General features: G+C 40.1%; 1 protein-coding gene across 3 annotated transcripts in view; it reads left to right on the forward strand.

Annotated features, from left to right (window-relative positions):
* Positions 1-1,262: 1,262 nt before the first annotated feature.
* The window catches only part of LOC140463463 (G protein-coupled receptor kinase 5-like), a 233,790-nt gene continuing 212,220 nt past the window's right edge, over positions 1,263-22,832 (forward strand). For all 3 annotated transcript variants that reach the window (XM_072557445.1, XM_072557443.1, XM_072557444.1), the window contains exon 1: positions 1,263-1,563. In XM_072557445.1, coding sequence (XP_072413546.1) covers positions 1,512-1,563 — 52 coding nt within the window. In that variant the 5' untranslated portion in view covers positions 1,263-1,511. The remainder of the gene's footprint in view (positions 1,564-22,832) is intronic.

Below are 22,832 nucleotides of genomic sequence, written 5' to 3' on the forward strand. Positions count from 1 at the left end.
TCTAAATGAAAAATGATGATTCAGGTGAGGTTGAAAAGTTTCCATTCGATATAAATGTTTGAATTTTTTCTTCAGAAGTAGGCTGCTCTTATAATTCAAACTGTGTGTATTAAGTTTAAGTGACATGAGATTCAACTTTCTCTGCTCCCTAAATTGCTTTTGGATGATCTTCTTTATTGCATCATGTTGCTGTTTAGAGTTTGTGCATCCTTAAACTCAGAAGGAAAAACCAGGAAAAGGAAAAACTTTGCAAATGACATAAACAATTCTGAATGGTTTAGTAATCCTCAGAACAGTGCTCTAGTACGGGCAGCAGATTAATTTCCCAGTGTTACATTTTATTCCTGTTTTATTCCCCTCTGTGGTTAAGCACAATCATTTTGAGTGCACTCAACCAGTTTTGTCTTGGAGAATATCAAAACGGCATTAGTGATGTGAAGATGCCAGTATTGGACTGGGGTGGACAAAGTCAGAAGTCACATGACACCAGTTATAAGCCAATACATTTATTTGGAATCACAAGCTTTTAGAGCACTGCTCCTTCAGCAGGTGAAGTGGTCGATATGCACAGTCTTCTTGGTAATCCTTGCCACTTTGAGCTGGCAGATTATGGCGTTGCTGGTAGCCATGATGTGGAGGTGCTGGTGTTGGACTGGGGTAACAAAGTCAGAAGTCACACGACAACAGATTATAGTCCATTTTACCTTACAAACGAGCAGTGCTCCAAAAGCTTGTGATTTCAAATAAATTTGTTGGACTATAACCTTGTGTTGTGTGACTTCTGAAAAAGGTATTAGAATGGGAAACAATTGTGGAATTTGACATCCAGGCAGTTGATAAAGTATGGGGCTGGAAAAAGCACAGCAGGTCAGGTAGTTTCTGAGGAGCGAGAGATTATCTATTTGGCGTTTTGGGCATAACCCTTCTTCAGAACCTTTATGAACTGTCTCTCCAGCGTCTACAGTCCTCACTTTCTCCTACATCCAGATAGTTGCAAACCAGCCACCTTTTGGGAGTAAAAGTGGCTGATAAATTGGTCAGTAGACTTGGCACCCTAGTCATTGCAATGCATTGATAAGGGCTGAAGTGGCCCAAGCAATGGGACTACAACTCCCAGAACGCCGGCGGAGGCTGCGGCTGCGCAGTGGCTGGATTTTAGGGTGCGGCGAGCGGTGTGGGAGCCCCCTGTAGGCCGGGAGGGTTCGTGGCAGCCTCCGTTTCCCTCCTCCCTCCCTCCTTTCCCCCCCCCCCTCCGCCCCCTGGAGGAGCCCAGAGCATGGGGGGGGAGATCGGCGGCCAGTCGCTGGTAGTCTGTGTGTGTGTGTGATGTCCCGGTGCCCTGGCTGTCTCCGACACAGCGGGGGAGGGCAAGGCGAAAGGGAAGCGGGAGAAGAGGCAGGCAGCCCGGCTCAGCCAGCAGCTTGAGAAAGCAGAGGCAGCAGGGTTTGACAGCAGCAGCAGCAGAGGGGGAAGAGGAGTTCAGTTCCTGAACCGCATTTCTCCCCAAGTCAATGGAGCTGGAGAATATAGTCGCCAACACGGTCTTGTTAAAAGCCAGAGAAGGTAATGCACACATATAGATAGAAATGTACTGGGGCTCTCTCTCTTTTACATTTGCTGGAGAGGGAAGGTTGGAAAGCAGTGGGAAATGTAAAATCAATTTATTTTCTCAATCAAGAGAGGAAAGGGAGGGAAGAAGCACTTTTTTTCATGACTTGTTGAGGGATTTCCTGGTGAGATGTAAATGTTTTACTGCGGGAGCTCGGAGTTAATGGATTGAGTGCGAACAACAGAAAGGGGCTGGCATTTACAGCAATGGCAGGTTTTAGTGAAAAGACACATCCATGCTGTACGTTTTCACCCCTCACTCCATTTTGACCTTAATTTTTTCTCTCTTTTGTGGCGGTGGGTGTTTGGTGGGGTGGGTGGGGGGGGGGGGGGGTGGTGTTAGATGGCGAAGAGGCTGGAGGTGTGCTGTTATTTAAATTGAGATGTTGTGCATTGACATCACGTACTGATTTCTCAGCCTGAGAACCTTTTTTTTCGGGACTGTGCAGTGACACAGGGATTTAATGCAAAGGAAAAGACCCTGACACATTACACCCAACCAGTGATACTAGATCTGTTTGAAATAACGTATCTCTTTGCGTTGGTGTTTAATATGTGTTTGTGTGTATAGACTGTCCAGCAGACCCAGATTGCATTTCAGACGTGCAGATTATCGATTTACTGGGCAGCCTAAAGGACGCTAAATGACTGTATATTTTGTTTGCGAGAGGGTACAGCCTCGCTTCACACTTGGCATATCTCAGTCGCGGTAAGCTCCGCGTTAACCATCTTATTAAAAGGTTGGTTTGCATGGGTGGAGGGAGATTGGTTGCTCATTGCGACTGATTTCTAAGAATTTTCCATATTTGCGTTTCTGTTTTGATAAATGCAAAGCCAGCCCTATAACAAGCTGCAATACATCTGAGACCGAGAAGAGCTTTTCGTTGCATTAAACTATCTGTACATCACGTTCGCCTCTTCAGTGGCCGTCACGTCAGGACTATCTGAACTACTCTGGGTTCTTGTTGTATTTTTTTTAAAAAGCGAGGGCTTTGTATTTCATATCCATATCCTTTAAAAAAAATTAAAACACAGTATTGAATCGACTTGGCAATTCCTCAGGAAAATCCAATTCAGTATAGCATGGTTGTAATGTGAAGATACATTAGCATTTTTGTGTTTTTTTTTGTTAAGAGGGTTACATTGATGCAACCACGGTAGAGTGTTAACTGAGGTTCTGTTATTTCCCTTACAATATCATTGGTTCCTGTGGGGCAAATATGAAAGCACAGCATTTTAGCATCGCTGAAGGTGCATTGAATTTCATGCCAATATTGTGCTTTGTTTCGGCTGAGAGATTTTCTTTCCCCTCCGTGAGTATGTTTTGGCCATTTGGAAATACGCAGTGCTTTGTGTAAGCAGAATTGACCGGGAAAGATTGGCATGAGCAGAGGCTGAATCGCTGAACAAGAAAAGCCCGTCTGTTACGTTTATAATCACATAACATTTTAGCACATTACAGTTTCTGTATCTGACGTTAGAGGGCACAGGTCTCCGGAAACTCCGATGGAGAGCTGAGTGTTTTACGCACGTTTCTGTTTTTGCAATGCTAAAGGTGAAAGCATGAAATTTGCATTGCTTTTGGGGATGGTAAGTATGCAAATTAGAGGAACTTGCAGACGATCATATGATGAGTGGGCAGTAGACAGATTGATATTCAGTTTGAAATCCTCCTGGCCTTGGTGTAATCTGCAGAGGTTTTTTTTCCCGATGCAGTGAGCATTAACACTTCAGGGCAATGGTCTACTTGTACCAAAGTATCTCTTTATCCAGAAAATATATACGTTTAAATATTGGGTAAGAAAACATAAAACATTTAACAACATTGATTAAATATGGCAGCACGAGACTACTTTTGGGTCTATTTGTGTCCGCTGAATGACATTTCATCATCGGGCTGTTTGCATGGTATTGCGCACTGTCCTATTCCATGTGTGAATCTTGATGTACCACTGGTTGCCACCATGGAAACCTCCCCATGTAAAAGAAAACTGCATTTCTATTTTCTAAAAAAAACTGGCAATGGGCATAATACTTAGAATCACCAGAGGGACGTGGAAACTATTCAATGCTTGTGGCCTGACTTGACCTTCCCAGCACATTAAGGCCAGTTCTTGGGTGCAATATGAAATATCTTTCAGTATAGAGTGGTCTCTGTCTATTGAAGGTAGACTGTGGCCTTGTTTCTGGCTCTTTTATTTTTTGTTTGTTTCTGATCATGGATTGCGACATACCAACCACGACGCCAACTTCATGTAATTGGATTTTGTTTAAACAAACCCCCTTTTAATTCAAATATGTTCTGATGTGGAGCTTTTGATGTGGACATATTTTCTTCTTTTTAAAGTAGAGTCTTTCCTTGTTCATATCATCCATGGAATGTTGCTGAGACATGAGCCTACACAGAAACAGAAAATCAAGTTGCAGTTTTGGTCAGGATTATCTTCATTGGAGTTTCGAAGAATGGGGAGGGAGGGGAAAGAATCACCTAGAAACTGATAAAATGCTAATAGGGTAAACACAGGAAGGATTTACCCAATGACCGAGAGTCTGGAACTAGGGATCGCAGCCTAGGGATTTAGGACTGAAATGAGAAGAAATATCCAAAAAATGGTGAACCTGTGGGACTCTCTGCCACAGAAAGCACTTCAAGCCAGAACATTGAATGTTTGCAAGGAGGATTTAGATATAGTTCTTGGGGTTAAAGGGATCAAAGGGGGGAAAGCAAGGAACAGGGTACTGAGTTAGATAATCAACCTTGGCCATATTAAATGGTAGAGCAGGCTCAATGACCAACTACTGCTCTTATTTTCTGTTTCCTTTGTGACCGTTATGTCATTATCTGCCAAATGATAATTCATTACAGAAAGACTAAAATCAATCATTATTCCTGTAAGTTAATCATTTAATACTCCGATCTGTATATAAATTGGGAACAAAAGGAAGAAAGGTCTGACAAACCTGTGTAAAACACTGGCTCTGTCACAACTAGATTATTCTCACCAGTTCAGGGCACCACACTTTAGGAAGAATGTGAACACTGAGGATTCAGTAAAATGTTTTTAGAGATATTACCAGGATGAGGAAATTCAATAATATGCATAAAGTGGAAATTCTGGGGTTGTGTTCCTTCAAACAGGGAAGGTTATGTGATTATTCATTAGAGGTGCTCAAAATTATGAGGGGTCCAGACAGCATAACTAGGGATAAACTATTCCTCTTGGCAAAACGATCACAGGTTGTAGTCTCAATTCCAGTTCCTTATTTACCATCTCCAACTCCCCATCAACTTTGTCTCAAAATCTAATAACTCAGCCTTGAATAATGATTTGGAGGTCACAGATTTAAAGTGATTGGCAACAGAACCCAAGGTGACATGAAGGGAATAAAATAATGTAGCAAATGATCATGATGTAGGTTGCATTGTCTCAATGGATGGAGGAGGCACATTCAGCCATGACTTTCAAAGGGAATTGGATAATGTACTGAAATGGGACAAAATGCAGAGCTACTTTGAAACTACTGAGGGAATAAGACCAGCTAAATTGTTCTTGCAGAGAGCCTGCATGGCTGGAATGGTCTCCTCCTGTGCCTGTAACCATTCTGTTATACGTCACGTGTGGGCATTTGACATTAATCTCCTTTGGAATTAATGTGTTCAGTCTGTTGATTGTGTGCTGTCATCACTTCAATCATGAAAAAGAGTTGCACTTCTAAAAAGATCTATGAAAAATGTAGATTTCTGCCATTTAACAAAACCTGCTAAGCATTACAATCTAGGTCTTTTGTTACTTTTATATTTAAACTTTTTTTTTGTCTTATAAGTTTGTAAGAATGTGTTTTTGTGAAACAACTTTACATATAGCTGTGCACTCATATATTTTAGGAGGCCATTGAATATTTAGGTGTACAAGCTGAAACGTTTTGCATGTTTCCATACATAATTTATGAGTTACCTGTGCTTCTTGATTGCAATGCTGCTTCATGAGGAATGTACGAGCATTGCAGACTGCATACTAATAGGAGTCTTGAAATAATTTCAGGTGTAAATGGGTTATCTGGGCTGACATGACATCAATTGTTAAAGTTCACTTGAGAATGTAACTTTAAAAAATTTCTGTGATTTATTTATGAAAGAAGTAAAACCAACAATTCATTCTAAGCGATGAGAGACTTAACAAACAATCCAGGTCTTTTTCAATATATAATTTCAGTTACATTACATTGTAAACTTTTGCTATAAATTCTGTGTTTTGTGAGCTTATACTCCACAACCACCTGATGAAGGAGCAGCGCTCCGAAAGCTAGTGCTTCCAAATAAACCTGTTGGACTATAACCTGATGTTGTGATTTTTAACATTGTGGTACCGCTAGGAGATGACTACATACTAATTGCCTGGATGATTGCATTTTCAAATACAGTAATTCAAACTATGTACTATTGGGCTAGAATTAATTTTGTTTATTAAATGTCAGCCTTACATAAACGTTGACGTTAAAACTTCTAATCACCAGCAACAGTGCAGCTGTCAGCTGTAGCAAGGTTGTGGGTTAATGTCTCAGCCCAGAGTCAAATGAGTGTGTAATCTTGGCTGATAGTGCAGTATTGAGGGAGTGCTACTATCAGAAATTCTCTTTCAGCTTGAAAAGATCTTATAATATTTTAAAGAGCAATTATGAGTTCAGTTTGGAATCTCATGGGAGCAAAGAACTAAGGAGAAAGAATACACCAGTTCTTAAGCCTGCTATACCATTCAATAAAATCAGGCTGATTTGGTTGTAGTCTCAATTCCAGTTCCTTATTTACCATCTCCAACTCCCCATCAACTTTGTCTCAAAATCTAATAACTCAGCCTTGAATAATGATTTGGAGATGCCGATGTTGGATTGGGGTGTACAAAGTTAAAAGTCACGCAACACCAGGTTATAGTCCAACAGGTTTAATTGGAAGCACTAGCTTTCGAAGCATTGCTCCTTCATCAGGTGGTTGACAACCATCTGATGAAGGACTATACTCTGGTGTTGTGTGACGTTTACCTCTGCCATCATCATTTTCTGGGTGAAATTCATGAATCTGAAAAGGGAGAAATGTCTCTTCGCTTCTGTCTTAAAAGCAAGACTGTATTCCTAATCGGTGTCCCTTTGTTCTGGTTACCCCCACAGGGGGAAGCATTCTCTCAGAATCTACCTTGTCATTTCCCTTAGGATCTAATGTTTCAGTAAGATCAACTCTCATTTTTCTAAGCTAAATGGGTCTACCCCCAACCTGTTCAAACTTTTTGAATAAATAAGCCCTTCATTCCAGTAATGAGTCAAGTGAACCTTATCAGAATTGTTTCTGAAGCAGTTATATATTTGTTCAAATGTGGAGGCCAATGCACAGTACTCCAGATCTTTTCTCACCAAATACAGCTGCAGTAAAATCTGTTGTTATATTCCATTCTCCTTGCAATAAATGACATTTTATTTTCCTTTTCAATCAGTTGCTGTATCTGCATACTAACCTTTTATGACACATGTACCAGATCACCCAAATCCTTTTGTACACTGAATTCTGCAGTCTCTCCCCATTTCAAGTAGTATAATGTGCTGCTTTTGTATTTTTCCTATTTTCTGCAAATCACTCATTCTGCCAGAACTTTTTATAATCACTAAACCTGTGTATATGCATTTGTAGACTCTCTCTAATTTGCTTCACAATTTACTTTCCTACCTATTTTGGTTTCATTGACAAATTTGCCTGCTTCAGATTTGGTTCACACATTCTAGTCATTGATGCAGATTATAAATAGTTGAGGCCCAAGCATTTACCCCTGTGGCTTTGTACTAGTTGCAGATTGCCAACCCCAAAAAGACCCATTTATCATCATTCTCTACTTCATGTTAGCTCAATAATCGTTTAACAATGCTAATATGTTACTCCTTGCAACGTAGCTCGTATTTTGTGTGTTAAGTTTTTGTGTGGCATCCTGTGGAATGCCTTTTGGTCTCCCTTAGCCAATACTACCAACAGTAGAATATGTGGTTATTATTTCAAGTTGTTTGGGATCAAGTGATTGACTGCTGCATTTCTCTATACAATGACAGTGGTTATTACTTCACAGGTATTTAATTATCCTGTATGTAAAATGCTTTGGGGCAACCTGAGGTTATGCCAAGTACAATGTAAATGCATTAATTGGTGTTCTATCAACATCAGGTAGGAATTCAAGAATAATATTTCCACTGATATACAATTTAGGTATAATTTTAGGGAAATTAACATGCATGAACATTTCTTTGAAATGGTAATCCTGCCCTGCACTCACCACTTAAAAAAGCCAGCAGGGACTTTAATGTAAGATCTCTCCCAGTGTTATTTGATAACAAGCTCTGGAAAATACTTGAGAGTGACTACTGTGACTTATTTTGCATATGTTGTTTATTTACCTACTGTGATTAAAGACTTGCTAATGAACATTGAAAAATAAACCTTCTGCCATCATGTCATTGAGCTATGTGGCATGTCCTGATGAAAGAGACTGTCCTGCATTACTTTTAGGAGTTATCTGATAATTCCCAAGTGAAATGATGTGGAGGACTCATATATGTTGAAGACTTGCTTCCCTGTTTCCAATTTTATCATTTTAAGTCCTCTCTCATGATGTTCATTTTTAGTAATTTAAGTTGGTAACAATGGCCAATATTTGTACCAATGTTTTGGTATCCAAAGGATGCATCAGACATCCTTTCTTTTGCAATATTTTTGCTGGAAAGTTTTGAATGTTTGTTTAAAAGAAAATTTGCATCATCTTAACGGTGTCAGAAAGTAGGAAATATTGATGCTTGAGCTGCAACCTTGAACACAGTTGGTTCTGAGTTGCACCAATAACATTCCTGATCGTTATTAGGAATGTTGAACAGATAGCTGTCATTGTATCAATGAGAAAGCATCCGACTAGTTCCTGTAGTTTATTAGAATAATTTGTTGTTTAGCCTTCATGCACACCAAGAATGGTATCAGTTCTAATTTCTGAGCATTTGTGCGTATTGGAATCCTCTAACACACATAAAGTTTGCTTTTTGTTTTAGTTTTAATAGGTGATCAAGTTTGGATTCAGAATATTCTAAGACTGAATTTGAACACAGCTTAATTTATTAAAATTCACCACCCAAAGCCTGCATATTGTTTATTCTGGATTGTGGACGTCTGCAAAACCATTGTCAATTATTGTGTTTATCTGGCAGAATGTGCAAATTAATTTTGGCCCTTTTTTTTCTGCCCATCACCCCTTTGATTAAATTGCTTTGTATTACTTTCACTTTGTTAATGTATTGGATATTGACAAAATTAACAAGATAGCAGAAAGTCCTTGACCTAAAGGTGGACTGGCCACCTTCTGATTGAAACATCAATAACTAATTTGATTTTGCAATTTGAGACTAGCATTGGTTTTAACCCAGTTTGAATATAACATCCTTTCTAAGCTGTGTTTGGTCAAAACAATTTATTCAAACTTGCAGATGCTGTAAATCTTTTAGTTTAAAAAGAAGTTTAATTTACTGCTCAGTCATCTTTTAGCTATTCGAATGGTTAGAGGATGAAAGGTCAAGTCTAGTGAACTTTACACTGGGCAGAAGTGTTAAGCCAGCCATTCTTAGAATTGTGTATTTATAAAAAGTAGCTGGTCCAGTTTTTGCATTGGGCATAATGGCTTTAAATAACTGAATATCTTTCTTTGTGCAAAATCTGATCTGAAAGCTGCCATTAGCCACAGTAATTTGCTTTCAGACGTTATAAACTCACTTGGGGGAAATGCCTGTATTTTTCCTGGGCAGACTTCCCTTCCCCTCTGAACGCCACAAAGTGAGCATCAAAGAAATGCGTAGCTTTCTATTGAGTCTATTGCCCAAATTCAAACATTTAAGCTCACTGTGTGACGTAAAGGGAAAATCTCCCAAAAGTAATATTTATACAACATCCAAGGTTCTTGATCCTGTTGTCATTGGAGCTATTTGCTTTTGAGCTTGTTGCTTTGACCTGTATATTTATGTTTCCTGTACTAAGACTTTGTAATACTATGCTGTCTCACTTTGCTGTTTCTTAAAGAATGTTCTAAAATCCCTTTTAATTGTATCTTAATTTATCATTAATGTGGATTACCAATGATACTTAAATAATCTGAGGCATATTTTGTCAGGCAACTATTATACTTGTGATAGAGAAGTGCATTTTTATGTGAAAGGTTTACAGGATGTGAGTTACTTAAAATATTATATATTATTTATATGATTCAGTTATGGCCGTGGATAAGTTGGAGTTGAATTGATATACTAGACCAAGGTGTTGATGACTCCTGTTATTTCTGATAGATTATCCTGTTCATAGGAGCACTGAGCTGGTATGAATGTTACACAAGAATCTGAGTATCGGGATTGAACTTTGCCTTAGAGTGATTTCTGTTTACAGGATTTGATTTTAAGAGGCCAGGTTTTTATAAAGCAACAAATAGGGTTTAATTGGCATGTAGATGCATGAACCTTTATCTTTGTTGATGCATAAAACTTGTCACAGTGGAAATGTATTGGGATTTTTAACCTATCAATGTGCATCATGTGGAAGCTTTACAATTTGAACTGAATATATTTTTTAAAAATCACTTTTTGTACTTGAATTTATTTTTGCTACATTTTGAATCACTTATTTATTACCTTTTCTTTGCTTCTAGCATAGGAGTTCATTATCTATTCATTTTACTTCTATATTTAGAAATTTTCATTTAGAAATGATCCCTTCAAAATCTTGTATTGATTTCCTAATTTAAACAAATTAATATCCTCCACTACTGGTCAGCATAATTATTATAGACAAGAAATAATAGAGATCCATGTGCGATTTATTTTCGAGGACAGCAGAGGAGACACAAGATAACTTGCTGTCATTGTGCAATCAGTTCTGGGAAAGTTATAGAGTGTCTTATCAGAGGCAGAGTGATAGACAAGTGTGAGGTGATCAAAGAGATTCAGCTTAAATTTGTGAAGAGTAGATTTTGTCTTGAGTTGAATATTTTTGAAGCAGTCACGAGCTATGTCAAAATGAGCACCTCGCCTTCTAACTATGCCGTCAGTAACACCACTGATTGCAATCTTTGTGATCGTGCTTGTTCGTATCTCATCTACTGCTGCAACCCCTTATCCCTGTACTTGTTACCTCTAGACTTGATTATTCCAATGTATTCCTAGTCAGTTTCTTACACTGTACCCTCTGCAAATACTTCCATTGCCTCCCTTCTCTCTTCCTCTGTAATATCCTCTCATCCCACAGCCCCTGAGCTCCTCCAACCCTAGCCCCTTGAGCATCCCAGTTTGTAACCGCTCCGAAATAGATGGCTGTCCATTTCAGATGCTGAGGCCTACATTTTGGGGTTCCCTCCCTCAATCCTGTCACCTTATTGTCCTTCATTAAGATACTGAGTCCTAGCTCTTTGACTGACCGACTTTTGATCAGCTCCAATAACTCTTTGTGTGATTTGATGTCAGCTGTTATTTTAGAGTGCTTCTGAAAAGTGTTTGATTATGTTAAAGGCAGTAGATAAATTTATTGTTTAGGGAAGCATCTATACATGTTGCAGGCAGCATTTGATGAGGAAAAGAGGGGAAAAAAAGCACTGGGATTAGAGAGAAAGTTTGGGTTGATAATTGTTTTGAATGTAGGAGATAATTTAGAGATAAAAGCAGCATTCTCTGCTTGGCTAACTATGGTAAGTGGTGTTCACCGGGGCTCTGGTTATCCATCATTTCTAGTAATGGCTTTGAAGGAATGGGAAGTTTCATTTCCAGATTTACAACTGGCTGAGTGTTAGAGGGAGTAGTAGGTTGTGTCGATAGTAGCGCAAAGTTGTTAGTGAGACAGCATAGAAACAGACCTTTTGATCCAACTCATCCATGCCAGCCAGAAATCCTAAACTGATCAGTCTCATTAGCCAGCATTTGGCTCTCTAAAACCTTCCTATTCATGTACCCATCTAGATGTCTTTTAAATGATTTAAGTTACTTAAAGTAAGTGGGCAAAGGTCTGGCAGATTGAATACAATGTTAATAAATGTGAAGTTATCCATTTCGGTAGGAGTAACAGTAAAAAGGATTAATAAATGAATGGTTAAAAAGTTGCAGCATGCTGCCATGGAGAGGTTCCTGGGTGTCCTCATGCATGAATCACAGAGGGTTGGCCCACAGATACAAGTAATTAGGAAGGAAAATGAAATTTTATCCTCATTGCTACAGGGATTGAATTTTAAAAGCAGGGAGGTTATGTTGCGTCTGTATAGGAGGCTGGTGAGGCCTACTGTGTGTAGATTTGGTCTCCTTACTTGAGAAAGGATGTACTGGCACTACAGGGGGTGCAGAGGAGGTTCACTAGATTGATTCCGGAGTTGAGGGAGTTGGCTTATGAGGAGAGGCTGAGTAGACTGGGATTATGTTCATTGGAATTCAGAATAATGAGGGGGAATGTTACAGAAACATATAAAATTATGAAGGGAATAGGTAAGATGTAAGTAGAGACGATATTTCCACTGGCAGGTGAAACCAGGACGAGAGGGCATATCCTCAAAATTAGGGGGAGCAGGTTTAGGACTGAATAGAAAAGGAACTTTTTCACCCAGAGGGTTGTAAATCTGTGGAATTCCCTTTCCAGGAAAGTGGTTGGCGCTACTTCAGTAAACGTTTTTCAAGCTAAGAATTTTTGTTTTGAACAATAAAAGAATTAAGAGATAAGATGAGAGCACAGGTAGGTGGAGCGGAGTCCATGAAAAGATCAGCCATGATTTTATTGAATAGTGGAGCAGGCTGGAGGGGCCAGATGGTCTCCCACTCCTAGTTCTTTTGTTCTTAAAAGTTGTAATTGCACCACCCTCTACTACTACTTTTGCCAGCTCATTCTGTACATGCGCCACCCTCTGTGTTAAAAAAGGTGTCCCTTAGATCCCTTTTAAATTTTTCCCCTATCACGTTAAACCTATCCTCTCTGGTTTTGGGCTTCCCTATCCTGGGGAAAAGACCTTAGCTATACACTCTATCCATGTCTCTCATGATTTTATAAACCTCCAAAATGTCACCTCTCAGCCTCCAACGCTCCAGGAAAATTAGCCCCAGCGTATTCAGCCTCTCCCTGTAGCTCAAGTCTTCTAATTCCAGCAACATTCTTGTAAATCTTTTCTGAACCTTTTCATAAGACCATAAGACATAGGAGCGGAAGTAAGGCCATTCAGCCCATCGGGTCCACTCCGCCATTCAATCATGGCTGATGGGCATTTCAACTCCATTTACCCGCATTCTCCCTGTAGCCCTTAATTCCTTGTGACATCAAGAATTGATCAATCCTGCCTTGAAGACATTTAGCATCCCAGCCTCCACTGCACTCTGCGGCAATGAATTTCACAGGCCCACCTCTCTCTGGCTGAAGAAATGTCTCCGCACTTCTGTTCTGAATTTACCCCCTCTAATTCTAAGGCTGTGTCCATGGGTCCTAGTCTCCTCGCCGAATGGAAACAATTTCCTAGTGTCCACCCTCTCCAAGCCATGTTTTCAAGATTCATGGCATCTTTCCTATAGCAGGGAAGACCAGAATTGAATGCAGTTTTCCAAAAGTGGCCTGACCAATGTCCTGTACAGCAGCAACATGATCTCCCAACTCATATACTCATTGCACTGACCAATGAAGGCAAGCATAACAAACACCTTAATTGTCCTAGACAAAAGTGAGGACCGCAGATGCTGGAAACCAGAGTTTAGATCAGAGTGGTGCTGGAAAAGCGCAGCAGGCCAAACAACATCCAAGGAGCAGGAAAATCGAAGTTTCAGGCAAAAGCCCTTCATCAGGAATAGAGGCAGGAAGCCTCCAGGATGGAGAGATAAATGGAGGGGGGGGGAGGAGCTGCTGGGGAGAAGGTAGCAAAGCTTACAATAGGTGAATGGGGGTGGGGGATGGAGGTGATAGGTCAGAGGGGAGGATGGAGTGGATAGGTGGGAAGGGAGATTGGCAGGTAGGACCAGTCATGGGGACAGTGCTGAGCTGGAAGGTTAGAACTGCAGTAAGGTGGGGGGAAAGGGAAATGAGGAAACTGGTGAAGTCCACATTCATGCCCTGGGGTTGAAGTGTTCCGAGGTGGAAAATGAGGCGTTCTTCCTCCAGGTGTCGGGTGGTGATGTAGTGGCAGTGGAGGAGGCCCAGGACCTGCATGTCCTCGGCAGTGTGGGAGGGGGAGTTGAAATGTTGGGCCACGGGGCGGTGGGGTTGATTGATGCGGGTGTCCTGGAGATGTTCCCTGAAGTGCTCTGCGAGGAGGTGTCCAGTCTCCCTAATGTAAAGGAGCATTGGGAGCAACGGATACAATAAATGACATTGGTGGATGTGCAGGTGAAACTTTGATGAATGTGGAAGACTCCTTTAGGGCCTTGGATGGTGGTGAGGGAGGAGGTGTGGGCACAGGCTTTGCAATTCCTGCGGTGGCAGGGGAGGGTGCCAGGACGGGAGGGTGGTTTGGGGGGGCGTGGACCTGACCAGGTAATCACTGAGGGAAACGTCTTTGCGGAAAGGGGTGGGGAGGGAAATATATCTCTGGTGGTGGGGTCCGTTTGGAGGTGGCAGAAATTATCCTGTCTGCCTGTGACTCCCACTTTCAAGCAACCGTGCACCTGCACCCCTTTGACCCTATGTTTGGCAAAACTCCCCAGGACCCTACTATTAAGTCTGAAACGTTGATTCTCCTGCTCCTCTGAAGCTTTCTGACCTGCTGTGCTTTTCCAGCACAACACTCTTGACCCCTACCATTAAGTATATAAGTCCTTCCCAACTTTGCCTTATCACAATGCAACACCTCACACTTATCTATATTAAACTCCATTTGCCACTTCTTGGCCCAGTTGCCCGTCCAATCAAGGTCCTGTTGTAATCTGAGGTAACTTTCATTACTGTCCACTGCACCTCCAATTTTGATGTCATCTGCACATTTGTTAATTATACCTCCTAGATTCACATCCAAATCATTTATAAAAATGACAAAAAGCAGTGGACCCAGCACCCATGCTTGCAGTCACAGACTTCCAGTCCAAACAAAATTCCTCCGATATCACCCTCTATCTCTTAGCTTTAAGACAATTTTGTATCCAATTGGCTAGCACCCCCTGGGTTCAATGTGATCTATCCTGCTAACCACACTACTATGTGGAACCTTGTCAACACCTTGTTGAAGTTCATACAAACCACATTAACAGCTCTGACTTCATCAATTTTCCTTGTCAACTTTTTAAAAAATTCAGTTAGTGAGACACAAATTCCTATGTGCAAAGCCTTTTTGACTCTTCCCTAATTAGTCCTTGCCTTTCCAAATGCATGTAAATCCTGTCCCTCAGAATCCTCTCCAATTTACCCATTGCTGATGTCATGCTCACCAGACTATAGTTCCCTGACTTTTCCTTACCACCTTTCTTAAATAGTGGCACCACGTCAGCCACCCTCCAGTCTTCTGACATCTCACATGGAGCTATCAGTGATATAAATATCTCAGCATGTGGCCCAGCAATCTCTACCCTAACCTCTCAAAAAGTTCTGAAATATACCTGAACAGAACTCTGGGATATCTACCTTTGAGACGTACAGCACTATCTCTTCTGTAATATAGACACATAAGATACTTATGTCCCAAGATTTCTAGTTTCCAATTCCTTCTTCACAATAAATACTGATGCATAGTACTCGTTTATTATCTCACACATCTGTTGTGTTTCACCTATGTTCAGCCTTTCTGATCCTAAGGGGCACTCTTCTCTCCCTAGTTACTCTTTTGACTTTAATGTATTTGTAGAATCTCTTTGGATTCTCCTTAACCCTATTTGCCAAAGATAACTCATGTTCCCTTTTTGCCCTCCTGATTTCCCTGTTAGTATGCTCCTACTGACTTTATACTCTTCTAAGGATTCACTCAATCCCAGCTGTCTCTACCCGACATGTGCTGCCTCCTTTTTCTTGACTAGAGCCTCAATTTCTCTAATCATCCAGCATTCCCTACAACTACCAGCCTTGCCCTTCAGACTAATAGGAACATTCTATCTCTGCACAGTCATCTCGTTTTTAAAGGCCTCCCACTTTCCAACCATTTCTTTACCTACAAATAGCCTCTTCCAATCGACTTTTGAAAGTTCTTGCCAAATACTGTCAAAATTGGTCTACTTCAATTTAAACTATAACTTTTTTCAATCAGGTCCGTCTTTTTCCGTAACTATTTAAAAACTAATAGAATTATAATCACTGGCCCCAAAGTGCTCCCCCATTGTCACCTCAGTCACCTGCTCTGCCTTATTTCCCAAGAGTAGGTCAAGTTTTGCTCCTTCTTTAATGGGTATATCCATGTACTGAATCAGAAAGTTTTCTTGTACACACTTAACAAATACCTCTCCATCCAAGCCCTTAACGCGAAGGCTGTCCCAGTCTATGTATGGAAAGTTAAAATGCCCTAGCATTACAACTATTATTCTTACAGATATCTGAAGTCTCCTTACATGTTTAATTCTCAATTTCCTGCTGACTATTGAGGGACCTATAGTACAATTCCAGTGAGGTAATCATCCCTTTCCTATTTCTTAGTTCTGCCCATATAGCATCACTGGATGATCTCCCAGGAATATCCTCCGAGTAAAACTGTAGAGTAATCCTTAATCAAAAATGCCACTTGCCTCCCTTTCTATCCTTCCTATAGCATCTGCACCCCAGACTGTTAAGCTGCCAGCCATGCCCTTCACTGAGCCACATTTTTATAATCACTATGATATTCCAGTCCATGTTGCCAACATGCCCTTAGTTTATCTGTCTTACCTGTCATTGAAATAAATACAGTTTAATGTTATCAATCTTACCTTAGTTAGAGACCAAAAAGACTACAAATGTTGGAATCCAAAGTAGACAAAACAGGACGTTGGAAGGTCCCAGCAAGCAAGGCAGCATCATGAGGTGGAGAAGTCAATGTTTTGGGATTGAGCCTTCATCGGAACTGGGCTTCCAGTCTCAATGAAGGGTCTCATCCTGAAACATTGACTTCTTCACCTGATGCTGTCTGGCTTGTTGTGTTCTTCCAGCATCCTGACTGTCTACTCATCTTGTTTTTTTGCCTTGACTATTAACTTGCTGGCTTCTCTATCAGCCTTGGGCTTACCTCTTTTCTCACTATCTCTTTGGCTCCCTTCCCTCCTGCACTAGTTTAAAACCTCCCTTGTAGCATTAGCAAATCTCCCTGGCAGGATATTGGTCCCTTTCCAAATCAAGTGCAACCCATTCTTCTTGGACAGCTCACCTCTACACCAGAAGAGATCTCAGTGATCCAAAGGTGTGAATCCCTGCTCCCTGCAGCAGTTCTTCAGCCATGCATTCATCTGGCCTATCCTCCTCTTTCTACTCTCGCTAGCATATGGCACCAAGTGACAAAGACTGAATGAAAACGCAAAACCATGATGGCTTGAATTAAACCCGGCATCATACGTGTAATACAGACAAATAGTATTTTCTAGACATATGGAATGAAAGGGTTTTGGAGTGGAGTTGAGACCACAACCAGAGAAGCCATGATCTTATTAAATGGTATGGACATGAAAGGCTGAATGGCCTACTTATGCTCCCATGAATACCTTTGTTGTGTAATATGTTAATGAGGTGTACTGAACAAGTAGTTTCTCAAGATTAATTACTTGTAAATGCAACTAATTGATTATAGAATAAGTGATGTGATTGGCCTTAGTGTTGACAGGTAAGGTTAACAAGACTTGTCTTGTTCTTGATCACTTACCAACCAAGCTGGAAGTGAATGGTTAAATATGTCAAATAACAACAGTATTTGTCTCCATAGTGATAGTCCTGTAAAGGAATAGCTTGCTGATGCTCACTGAGAGGACCTGAACCTGATGGCTGATCACTTGGGAAACCTCCATTTACAAAACTATATCCCAAAATATATCATCCTTTGAATAGATGTGAAAAGATTGAATGCAATGAAATGCTGTTTTATATGTATTTAATCTTCCCTGGATTCCTTTAAAATTTTGCTTGTGATACAGTCACTAGGAAAACTATATTCAAGATATTTAAATTTTTAAATATGTAATGAAAAGTAAAATGAAGCTGTCCAGTATTTCAGAATATTTAGTCAAACATTCAGTGCCTGTATGGCTAACTCTTAACTGGTTATTTACAGCCCATAGGTAAAAACTACCACCCATGCCTATCTATGCTGTGGAAAATTTGACATGGGAAGTGTGCGATTAAACTGTTGCAGCCTGTTGAAGTAGTGATGGACCTTCTATCTATTGCATTCCAGACATACTTCTGGGCTCACTGTTTAGTAAGTTGTTCCAAAATGTTGCCAATGTTATGCCCCAACCTCAGAATGTGAACAAGTCATTATCAGCACTCAACCTACTATCAGTGTTCGAGATAGCAGCGCAAAATGTGATCAGTGTAAAATAGATAAAATGTATTCAGACAGATGTTTCCAATAGAAAACACACTGAAATCTGTAATATATTCCAATAACGAGAAAGGAGTTATGGATGAACTTTAGTCTTACTTGAATGTATAGGATCTTGAGCTCTGACACCAGGCATTCTTGCAATGTAAAAATAAATCTTCAGCTGAGCGTTGCGCTGCCATCAAAGTCATTAGACTGGTATTTTTAATCACAGTCATTGAAACAGTTTTTAATAATGAGTGTTTTGAAGGATACTGAAAAGATAAAGTCCCAAGGGAAAATGAAATGAAGAGATACTGCTCCTCTCAAAATCCCTATGTCTGCCCAAGCTTTTGTCCAGCTGAAATCTAGTTTTATGACAAATATGTCTCTCATTATTTCACCCATAATTAATTGCCATTGTGGATTTTAAGACTTACTTTTGTTTGGTAAACTGATTCATGAAAAAACATCTGTTAACCAAAGGTGAAAGCAATCTCAAGTGTTGCATAATTTGAACAGAAGTCTTTAGTTGTAGGCCTCTGAATGAGAGTGGTTTCATTTTAAAGACATTGGATTTTGTTGTTAACGTGGCAAGAATATTTAATCAGTCTTAACAAAAGAAAAGCTGTGTTAAAATTACAAAACTATTTTGTCCAAATGCATCGTCCATTAGATTCAGGGAATGTTGAATCTATCTCTTTCCACATACATACATGGCATTCTCATGAATGTAAAACTGCATTTCATAAAACTGTATTTGTCATGCCTCAGCCAAGAAAGATCTTTTTATCTCACGGTGTCGAGGCTGGTTAGCACCTCATTAATTTTCTTTGAAAATTAGTTTATATCTTGTTGCTTTATGCCGTATTTGAGACTTCTAAAAAACTAATTATGAAAGAAGTTGCTTCTCGTTGGAACAAAAATCCGCATAATTTAGGGAATTGGATTGTAGACTGTATTCTTTATCTTATTTGCTCGCTGGCTGAAAGCCGAATAAACAAAAGCTGAGCCCATCCTACCCGTGCAGTAGCAATCCTGGCAGTCAAGAGGGTTTTCGCTTGCTGTATTTGGGGAGTGACTGCAGCAACTTTTTTCTGAATGTAGTTCATTGAATAAACACAGGGTTGCATTCATATGGTGCTTTTCACATCTTCAGAATGTCCCAATGGACCTGCAACCAGTTTAAAATGTAACCTCCAGAATCCATAGCAGCCAGTTTGCACACAGTAAGTTTCTTATAAGTAGCAACCAGATAATTACAAGGTAATCTGTGATTGTGATGTTGATTTGAGGGATCAGTATTGATATGGGCATTAGGAAAACCCCTCTGCTGTTCAAATAGTGACGTGATCTATATGTCTTGTTGAGACAGCAAATGAGGCCTAATGTAATATAAATCCCAAAGATGACACCTCTGACAGTGCAAAACTGTTGTTACTACTCTGGAGTTTAGTATTAACTTTTGTGCTCATGTCTTTGGAGTGGGTCTTGAACCCTCAACCTCCTGACTCAGTGAGACACTTGATTAGCATTTCTAACAGCACCACTTGTTTGCTTCATTGCTCAGTGATCCAAGTTGATGAGCTTCAGTACTCGGCCTCATCTCATGAACTTGCATTGCATTGTTTTGCCCATTTTTGTATTAGGAATTTGATTATTTTTAAACGTTGGTATTGGTTTTGTCCTTTTCTCAGGCAAATTGAGTTGTTGGCATCCTGTCAGATTGTTGTTAACCTGGGGCTTTTTGTTTTAAATTAATGTGTAGTGTGGATTTATTTGCTCAATGGGTGAGTTCCTCTGTCAACTCTACAAATATTCATGATAATTAATGGCATTACCATCATTGAATTCCTCACCATCAATATCTCAGGGTCACTATTGACCAGAGACCTGGACCAGCCAAATCAATACAAAGGCTGCAAGAGTAGGTGGGAGGCTGGGAATTTAACATTGAGTAACTCACTTCCTGATTGCCTAAAGTTTTTCCACCATCAACAGGGCATAAGTCAGAAGTGTCCAATGATACTGTCCAATTAGATTAGATTAGATTCCCTACAGTGTGGAAACAGGTCATTTGGCCCAACAAGTCCGAAGAACAACCCACCCAGACCCATTCCCCTACATTTACCCCTGACTAATGCACCTAACACTACAGGCAATTTAGCATGACCAATTCACCTGCACATCTTTGGACTGTGGGGGGAAACTGGAGCACCCAGAGGAAACCCACGCAGACACGCGGAGACTGCAAACTCCACACAGAGAGTTACCCGAGGCTGGAATCGAACCTGGGACCCCTGGTGCTGTGAGGCAGCAGTGCTAACCACTGAGCCACCATTACTTCCATCATGGCAGCTCCCCTAACTCTGGGGACATTCACCTCCACTAATGGTGTACCATGGATGTTGTATTATCGATAGTGCAACAACTCACCAAGGCTTTTTCAGCAGTACTTCACAAATGTTGCCCTCTATCACGTGTGAGAGGAACAGGTAGATAGGGACATCAACACCCCAAGATCCCCTCAAAGTTGAATATCACTGTCATGAGGAAATATTTCACTTATTTCTTGACTGTCACTGCATCGAATTTCTGAAACCCACTCCCTAATCGCATGATTGGAAATGCCTTCACTACATAGGCTGTAGTGGTTCAGGAAAGCAGCTCACTATCACTGGCTCAAGGACAAATAAGGATAGGTAATAAATGACCAGCAAAGACCTTTATCCTATTAAAACGCTGTTATAACTCTGCGCATTACACTAGAAGATATGTTACAATAGCAGGAAACTTGAGACAGATGTCTGATTTAGTGGATAAGCATTCAGCTCAGTGCTAGATAATTTTTGGAGAATGAGCAGATTGCTGTCCTGCGAGTGGGATGAACCTAAAAGTTCATGCGACAGTGAGGCTGCATTGCCAGTGAGATTTGCATTTAGAGTCTGACCTTGTTTTTCTTCTCTAAGTTTAACTCAATTTGCAGTTTGTTAATGTACAACTGACTGCACAATACTTGCTTTCGTAGACAACTGGAGAATTTGGAAATGCTAGGAACCAAATTTTCTCATCAGACAGTTCCTGTCCTGCAACTGGATTGCATGCCATTTCTGGAGTACAACAATGAATAAAATATTAGCAAATGATCCCCAACATTGTGCTGAAAAGACCAGACCTGCCAAGCATACCATCCTTTTTTTTTCCCCAAAGTTGGCAGTGCTTGAACATGAAAATTCTGAATACATGGCACCATAACTTTGAATACATACCAGTTAATTCTGCCATAGGTTGCACACTTCTGCTCAGATTTTCAGCTCAGGTAGAAAAACACAGCTCATGCAATCATAAGGTTAAAAACATTGTGAAATGCTAGTACCAGCTCTTAGGAGCAGGAGTAGACCACTCAGCCCCTCAAGCCTGTTCCACCATTCATTGAGATCATGGCTCGTCTATGGCCCAACTCCATATGCCTACCTTTGGCCCATAGGCTTAAAATTAACAACTGATCTTGCATTCATTGCCTTTTGTGGAAGAGATTCCAAACGTTATACACCTTTTGTGTGCAGAAGTGCTTCCAGTCATCTCTCCTGAGCAGTCTCACCCTAATTCTCGGAATTTCTCTCCTAGTTCTACAATCCCCACCCTGTGGAAATAGTTTACCTTTATCGGTCTGGTCTTTTGGTGTTAATGTCTTGAAGACTTTGATTGGATCACCCCTTAACCTGCTTAAATTCAAGAGAAAACTGACCTGACTTGTATGATCTCTCCTCATAACTTAACCCCTGATGTTATGATTTATTTCAGTGCTGGAAAGTGATGGTAAGCTATGCAGATTACATGTCTTTAAGCAATAAATAAGTACTTTAGTCGTTTCATTGTGACCTATCTGAGCACTTTTAAAAGGAGGTACCACATAAATTGAGAGCTACTTGAAAATAAATAAAGTGATAAAAGGAATCTCAAATGCATAATTATATCATTTGTATAATAAGTTTAATTGTCATCTTGGTTGTCTTAACAATTTAGAAAGTTTCAGCAGTTTTACAGATTGGGACATATTTTGTTGTGTGATGTTTAAGACTTAACACTTGTTCATGGACTTGTAACAGGGTTTTGCATGGTAACTTGCTGTCAACAAAGCATACTTAGGGGTGTCCAGGATTTGTGTGCAACTGTGTGTGTATCCCTAACTAATCATTTTGAAGATGCTGTTTCTGAACTAGGATGTAAGGATTCATTAAGAAATAGAATACAGAAAGCAAAATCTGGTCAATCATGATTGTATCTTTGTAAACCTTTTTATGATCATCTAAAAAAATGTCCTGCTCACAACACCTCCTTCCTGAAGTGACACATTTTATTTTCAGGTATATTGTTTTGTCACTTTGTTTCGGCAATGATGACTTGTCATATTGCCAATCACTTAGATAAGTATATGTATCTTCTAATAGATTCTTTCCATTACATCTTCAAAGGAGGTGATGCTGGTCTCACCTCAGACCTGCTAAATGTTGATCTATCACACAAATCTCCCTAAACCTTTCGTCAGCTTCCCACTTCAAGTTATTTAAATACTTGATGTGCTTTTCTATTCTTTTTATAAAATGATCCCTGAAGAATCCCTATCATTTGTCTTTTCATGGCTTTTCTATATTCATGAAGGATTTCTTAAAGAGTTGATGTGGAAATTTGGAATGTTGCCTTGAGAGTTTTTGCCAACTTGATGTTAAGGAAGGATTTTTGAACCTGTAA

This window comes from Chiloscyllium punctatum, chromosome 38 (genome assembly GCF_047496795.1).
Source record: "Chiloscyllium punctatum isolate Juve2018m chromosome 38, sChiPun1.3, whole genome shotgun sequence".
NCBI classification, from domain to species: domain Eukaryota; kingdom Metazoa; phylum Chordata; class Chondrichthyes; order Orectolobiformes; family Hemiscylliidae; genus Chiloscyllium; species Chiloscyllium punctatum.